The sequence below is a fragment of the Ananas comosus genome, linkage group 7, assembly GCF_001540865.1.
Source record: "Ananas comosus cultivar F153 linkage group 7, ASM154086v1, whole genome shotgun sequence".
NCBI lineage: Eukaryota > Viridiplantae > Streptophyta > Magnoliopsida > Poales > Bromeliaceae > Ananas > Ananas comosus.
In genome coordinates this window covers 134,432-142,313 of record NC_033627.1, presented here as the reverse complement: position 1 = coordinate 142,313, position 7,882 = coordinate 134,432, and the positions used below count along the sequence as shown (strand labels likewise).

The window sequence follows — 7,882 nt, the reverse complement described above, 5'->3', positions numbered from 1 at the left end:
ATGCCACGACCAGAGATTTGACGTATATCATTATGTGGAATTCACTGCCTAAAATTAACCTAAGCAGAATATCTGAGAGAGAATAGCTATTAATTGTAAATTCATGGCTGACGACAAAAGATATGGATAGGTATTCCCGGAAACTACTGATGCAAATCTCATTTAAGGAAATGACATCTTCCTTAACCAAATCGACATGAATGCCACCAACACGATAACCAACGAAGGGTGATTAATTCCCTCTGTTTTAAGCTTCTCTATATCCTTAACAGTAAACTTGGTGAAGAATAAGGAGATGTAGGAGCCTTCCAGTGATAAAATAAAATAAAATAAACGATAAAATGAAATCCTCAAAACGTTTGTAAATATGCACGTAAGTTGTAAGTTAATTACTTTCTTGAATCGTCCCGATCAACAGCCCATCTGTATGTATGATGATCCTCCAAGTTAGTCGATCGTTAAAATCACTGGGTATAAAGAACTAGAAATTAAATAATCCGGCAAGAAAAGAAAACGCCAGGCTTCTTTCTTGTAGGTAACATAGCAACTACAAATCCATACACTATAATAAAGACAAAAATCAAGTCCTATTGGATCCAGTTAGAGATGTCAACGGGTCGGATTCGGGGCAGATTTTCAAAAACCGAACCCGAGACCCGAACCCGACGGATTTTAAAAATTCATATCCAAATCTGAACCTGACCAAAAATCTAAAACCCGAACCCGAAAATTTGAACCCGAATCAATTATTTCTTTTTTCAATATTTCAAAATATATTATATTAAATCTAAATTTTTAAAATATAAATTCAAATATAACATCAAATTTTTATATATATATTATATATAATATAAAATAAATTCGGGTTCGGGTCGGGTTTGGATCGGGTTCGGATTCGGGTTCGGGTTCGGGTCGGGTACAGTCAAAATCCATATCCGAATCTATATCCGTCGGATTTCTATTTTTGATATCCATATCCGAATCCATATTCATTTAGTATTGGATCTATCCGTTTGATTCGGATTCGGGTTCGGATAAAATTTCAGATATCCATACACACTGACATCCCTAGATCCAGTTCAAATGTTCTTGCAACTCAAGATAGAATGCTATAGTGACCATGTAAAGTTGCCCAGCAAGATGCAGGACAATGTTCTTCATCATAGCTACTACTCAAGCAAGATGATGAGATTATAATTTTATTTTAGTTCATGATTTTTTTGCCCGGAAAACGATAAACACCTCTAAACAACTAAGAGAATAACTAACTAACGTAAGATGTTAATATCTAAAGCCAACTTTTTGCACCTCGAATCTTTGTTCCTGCAAGTTCTCTGACAGGTAATTTTAATCAAACTGAGATGAAATCAAAGGAGATAAAAAAGGCCGCTTATGTGTCACTTTAACTAAACAGCAAAAAGATCAAAATAAAAAACCACATATGCAGCAGTGCAGCTTCAGAGAGAACTCAGCTATAAAACCTCATACATATATACTAGAGCCATTATATTTAAAAAATAATTAGGAGAAGTGATATTTACCCATCCGTGTGGGCCTAGTCGTGTATAAATCAGATAAACAAGATGAAAACAAATCCAAAATGGCTTACAAATTTAACAGTCGTGGAAATCCACATGCTCAGCCGGATGATGCTCCCTGAACGTGATACATGTATGCAAAGCTCAAACAAAGCTCGCGGTCTCTCTCATCACCCCATCCTCCCCATCCCCTGAAACCAGCTTGATAGCCGCCCTGCTTCTTATACACTTGCACCGGCCAATCATATTTGATGTTAGCAACCTTATCAATTTCATCAATCTCAAACTTTGCATTGCCATCATCAATGCACACACTGCTCGAGCCTTGCCCTTGATGCAGCCCACATTTCCCAAAGTGGGCGGCGCTTCTCCTCGGCCCTCTCAAAGTGTACACAGGAGTTCCGAACGACGGATAAACGGTAGCCCACATCGTTATGTCCCAATTATAGTCATCAAACGAGCAAAACTCCCTCGCCTTCGCGTGGATCTTTCTCCAAACTGTCCGATTAAATGCGTAACCTATGTTGCCAACCTTCTCAGCGACCAAAAACTCCCCGCCTTCCCCTTTCGAAGTCACATCCGAAGGTGCCAAGTTCACCGCATAACACTCAGGACACTTTCGGGGCTTCATTGCAGCGAGTAGCTGGATATTCCTATAAGCATTAGGATAGATGAAATGGTCTTCCTCGATGAAAAGAATATGGCCGCCGAACCGCTTCGTCTCCCCCAAACCGTCCCAGATGGTATTCATCATCCACCACCAGTGATGCTTCAAAGACACAATCTTTGGAGAGCGGTGGTTGCCGTACTGATCCGGAGAACCCCTACACCTCTTTGCTGCGGCGTTATCTTTATCGTGGCAATCCCCCGGCGAGACCCCAGGAAAACTATCCGGAAAAAGATGCGGGGAGTAGGGCGCAAAGATCTGCTTCACCTGGCAAAATCTGATGCTCTGGACGATGCTATCCATCTCAGGGTAGAACCCGTCGTGACTAACTATCAGCAGCGTTTCTCCGATTCCTTGGACGCTCGATAAGCTCCGAATCACAACTTGCAGGTACTGAGGCCTATTGTGGACGTAGAGAACGATCTTTATGTGATCCTTTGCTAACTTTGGGAAGAGATCCCGGTTTCGAGGGGGTAGTCGGTTCTTTTGCTCCAGAGAGAGGGACAACTCGGTCTGCTTCGGCAGCGAGGGCTTGAAGTTGGGATCCAAGACTAGGCCCACATCTCCTCCTCCTCCTCCTCCTTGTTGTTGTTCATCATCCTCTTCTGCCGCTTCTCCGGAAAGAAGAAGACTCTCTCTTCTCTCGTAGGAAGGCGAAATCATCGTGGCGCGAGAGACTGTTCGACTTCTGAGGAAGGATACGAGAGCAAGGACCGCGAAAACTACCGCCAGAACAAGCGGAACCGCTCGCCTGACCACGGCGGTATCCTTCATTCGGGATCTCTTGTACGAAGCCATAAATCTATCTATTCTCGGGTCTCACTCTTTGAGTTTCCCAAGTGGGCGGGGGGCGGAACAAACCCCCTTATTCACCCCCAAAAAATGACACTAATCTTTCAGATCTTACACGAGAAATGAAAGCCAGAGAGTATAATAATAATAATAAGCCCATGAATCAAAATGCTATCTTTCATCAGTGACAGTGAGAGGAGGGCAAAATCAAACAGTATGCCCAAGCGGAGAAACACCTAAAGAAAAATATAAATAAATAACTAAATAAGATCCAAAAAAAAAAACAGAGTCTAACAAACAAAGCAGAAAGAAGAAGAGCGAGGAGGAGGCGAGGAAGGCAGAACGACCTAGATATGGGAATCGGATGGGATGGGATGGGATGGGATGGAGACGACGACGGGGAGTCCTCCTAGTCCTATCGGAAAGATCAGCGCCGCCTCCCATGGATAATGGATTGCCTGCGGCTGCGATCCACTTGGGATCTCCTCCGTTTACTAGGTTGCCGGCGGCCTGGGAGCCTTGCTTTGCTTCTCTTCGGAGCCCAAGCCCAAAACCCACCCAACCCGACCCGACCCGACCCTCCGATAGTAACCGACGAACGAACGGGCGGACGGACGGACGAATGACCGAGAAGGGAAACAAACCAACAAGTCGTCCCCGGCCAGGCCTAGTTGATTGCGTCCCTGATTACTCAGTATTCAACCTCCACCACGTCAACGACCAAGTCTTACACGCTGCTGCTATTTTCCTTTTTTTTAAAAAAAAATCTTTTCTCTGATCATAGTTCGTAATTTAATTAACAAAAATAATAATATATTAACAAAGAGCGAACTGCACAGGTAGCTCCGGTGATTCATTTTAGCCAGTATTATTTTAAAATAACTTTACCAATTTTCGTGTAGATTAAATTAGCTTATTTATTAGTCATTAAGCTTGCTGAAGAAAAGTTCGAATTGATACTCGTTACACGTTTTTGGTATCCACGTGTGCACCAAAAGGCAAGGCTTTTACAAGAGAGTGCTTTAATAAGTTTTCTCTCTCTCTCTCTCTCTCTCTCTCTCTCTCCGTGTGCACCAAAAGGCAAGGCTTTTACAAGAGAGTGCTTTAATAAGTTTTCTCTCTCTCTCTCTCTCTCTCTCTCTCTCTCTCTCTCTTTTTGTGGCACAAAAGTCTTCGTTAAAAAAATAATAAGAAGAAGAAAATAATTTGCTATTGATAAGGTGGTATCCGTAATTTTTTTCCGGTGATAAATGTGAAGTCAGTCGATGAATTGGACTAATTTAATTATTCTATTAAAAACCCATGGCCATGGGTTGAACTCACTATTTATGCTTAATACTTTTTTTTTTTTTAGAGAGAAAGATAGGTAGCATGCTATTTGCTTTATTTAGAAATAAATTTAACTGAAAATGTGAATCAATTAGGATTCAAGATTCTAATTCGAAATCAAGACCTCAGGTACCAAACATTAATAAGTCCTTTACCACCAAACCCTTTGCCGCTTAGTATCTTTTAACTTGAATTCTTTGAGTATGAGTATTATTTGGCTACGAATCGATTAAAAGTTTGATTCCCTTCAAACTAGCGATGACTAGTTTTTTTTTTCCTGTTTTTATCCTGGGTAAAGGAGCTTGGAAGCTCTCTTAACCCCCAAAGATCCAAGCAACCCGGGATCCATTGCAAGGCGAGTTTGGAACTGAGGTTCCGCACTACCAATCCAGCCTTAAGTGTCACAACCGATTAGCTGGGAATTTTGATCATCACGATAATTGAATCTTTGAGCCACGATCTGCTGAAATCAGGTAATCAAATGAGCAAAATTCAGCTAAATTTTGAAATTAGGGATGTAATTCATGCGGATTGAATACGAGAAACGCTCTGAATAGAGGTACATTATTAAGTAGCAACCTTAGATATGATATAAAGGGCAAAGCACGGCAGATCTGACAGAGTCTTTTATGTATACCTTCAACAGTGTTACAAAATTTTAAGCAATATCTGAAGATGGGATCAATCAGTGAGGATCAACCCAAATGAATGTCAGGAAGAGCTCTCCCACACATTTGTGTTGTTTATCCTACCACGCACCCATGGGCTCTCTCAGACTTTCCACCTGATTTTCGCGAGCAGTTCCTCAATTTTCGATCTGCTTCCTCCAGCATATGGTTGAACCACTGCTTACGGCCTGCCGAATTCAGCTCTTGCTGCCTCCCTTGAGACAGAGGAGCTTCGTGCGGTCCAAATTAATTCAGTAGATCCTCTCCTCTGTCTTGTTCACCGATTCAAAGATTATGCTAATTATTATATGACCATATCGATGCACATATCCTAGCCCGCTAAATTTATGAGGAGATTCTCTTCTCCTCCGGCGAACACATCAAATCGATGCACCTCGCGATCGAATAAGCGAAACCGACAAGGATGGGGTGGGAGGATGGGATTCTTACCGGCCCCCACTCGTCCCGAAAGAGGAGGAGGCGTCCGTGGGCGGAGCCGCGGCGAACATCGACCGTGCGGCGTCCCAAACCCAAGAGGCGAAATCCTAGCTAGCATGAAGAAGATGATGAGCGGGAGGGAGAAACTCGCCGGAGGGAATTAATCGCCGAGGACACGGCGGTGAGAAAGCGAAGAGTCCCTGGGACCCCGGCGCTGCTCGCGACTCGCGAGGAAGAGATAGAGAAGAGTGACCCGCGTTAGGCCTTCCTGGGCTTTTCGGTAGGCCGCTCCGCTAACAACGAAGCCCGTTTGATGTCCCCACGGTCCCAGAAGAGCTGAAGCAAAAGGGAAATGAACAGACCATGTGGCGGCCCCGTTCAAAGCCCACTGTAGAGATTGGGCTTCTCCGTAAGTCCCAAATAGCTAGTATTTTTGAGGAGCAGTTCTTTCTAATAGTATAATAATAATCCCTATCCGGAAAATTTGATCGGTTGGACCCTACCGAGTATCTGACTAGCGATCTCGGTTTGACTTTTTCCCCCGGGGGTGGCCACGTCTTTGTTTTCTTTATCCACGCTTCATAATATCTATCACCATCACCTATAGTATATAGTATAGTATAGTATATAGGAAGCTTAGTATAGTGGTCAACCGTGTGTTATTTGGTGTGTGTGGGCTGAAGATTGGATTGGATTGGGTTGGGACCAGCTAGGCCACTGTTGGTGCTTAACCTTTTATCCTTTTAGGCTGCGGTTCCTTTGTGCTCTGGCGCCCGCCGGCCCTCGCCCCCGTCTCGGATGCGTGGCACCAACGAGTGGTCCCCGTTAATGCAGGCTGAGAAAAAAAAANAAAAAAAAAAAGACTACCCTAACTTTCTATCTAGTTTTGGGGAGTGCAATATAGTTGAGTGGGACTGCTCGGGTCGGGTCAGAGAGGACTCAGCAGAAATAACAACTATTACGGTACGGTCATGTATGTAGAGCCAGGTGTCCCTCACGGCGACCACTCACTTTGTTATTCTTTTCCTGATATAAGCTAGCTATTTGTTTGATTCGTGTAGTCGAGTTTCCAATGCTAGTCCGGTAACATTGGATTGTCGTACCAATTATTAAGGAAAAGAAACACACAAGAAGATATATTTGGTAATAGCAGATGGATGAGTTATTTCCTTTATTAACTTCAATCCATGGCATTATTAATTTTGGGAAGCGATGGGCATATGAGCGATCGTAAAAGCACCACTTTTTTGGTTGGAGTCCAAATACATCCTCAAGCGGTGGGCTAAAACACAAAAGTAAATAAACAAATTAATAAATATATTTATAAATATATATATATATATATATATATATATATATATATATATATATATATATATATATATATATATATAACCAATATTTATGTAAGTATAAAATATTATTCAACATAAACTGAAGGAGAAAAGTGCTATTGTCACTGGAAATTAAGCATCCCATAATTAGATTTCTCGCGGTGGATGGTCAAGTTTACTAGTTGCAATTAATTGCCCTTGCTATCCGTTTCATTCTAATGTGATGAGAGTTACATATACAGAATGAGTACAAAGTGTACTTAGTCTGTTATAAACGTATAATTCTCTAAAGACGATTTCATGAAAAATTAAGGTGGGAGCAATTAATAGGGGCGCAGGCTTAAAAAAGAGTTCGGTGACACAGTGGGATGTATTTTGTTTGGCGAGGTTAATTTATTGTCGGTGGATAAGTGTAGAGTATTATCTTTTCCATTTCCTCTTGTTTTCTAGATCTTCGTTTTCTAAAACTCTAGTCACCCAACTGATGTGATTTTTTAATAAACAAAACTTGATAACGTGTTATATTTTTTAAAAATCTTTCTCTCCCAAATTTGTTTGGCGTTAAAAGAATTAACGTACCGAATAGTCATGTTGCTCATGAATAGTAAAGATATATTCGGATGGTGTGTGGGATGGAACGGAATGCAATTAATTAAGAGCCCTACGTTTACCCTCTCTACAGGACAAATAAAGAAAAAGGAAATCTTGTTTTATCTTCATATAATTGTCCTTATTATCATGTGGCGTGAAACCCTACGGAATAAACAACCGACCTCAATTTTGCATTAAAATAGCTTTCCACCAGAATGCGACTGCAACTCCGCCTCGGATTCAGATCCGCGACAAATTAGCACGAGTAGGAGCCTACGTCACGAGATAGAAACCACGTGGTCCACGTCGCCCTCAGCCTAGTTGGCTACGCCACGAGCCTAACCCAATCCCCCTAACCACACTTCTCCACTCTTCCTCTCCCCCAACACCTCCTAGCCATCCAACCATGTCCGTGTGATCTCCGAAGCTTACACGTGCAACTCTCACAATCACACGCACAATGCAAGCTTGCTCACACACACAAAACATATATATATATATATATATATATATATATATAGTCTC

General features: G+C 42.0%; 1 protein-coding gene across 1 annotated transcript; it reads right to left on the bottom strand.

The window, feature by feature from the left end:
- Positions 1,429-3,794, bottom strand: LOC109712669 (alpha-1,6-mannosyl-glycoprotein 2-beta-N-acetylglucosaminyltransferase). The gene is made up of 2 exons (XM_020236382.1): positions 3,345-3,794; positions 1,429-3,233 (listed from the first exon to the last, which is right to left on the bottom strand). Exon 2 carries the CDS (start codon positions 3,001-3,003, stop codon positions 1,639-1,641), a length of 1,365 nt encoding a protein of 454 aa, XP_020091971.1. The 5' UTR covers positions 3,004-3,233; positions 3,345-3,794; the 3' UTR covers positions 1,429-1,638.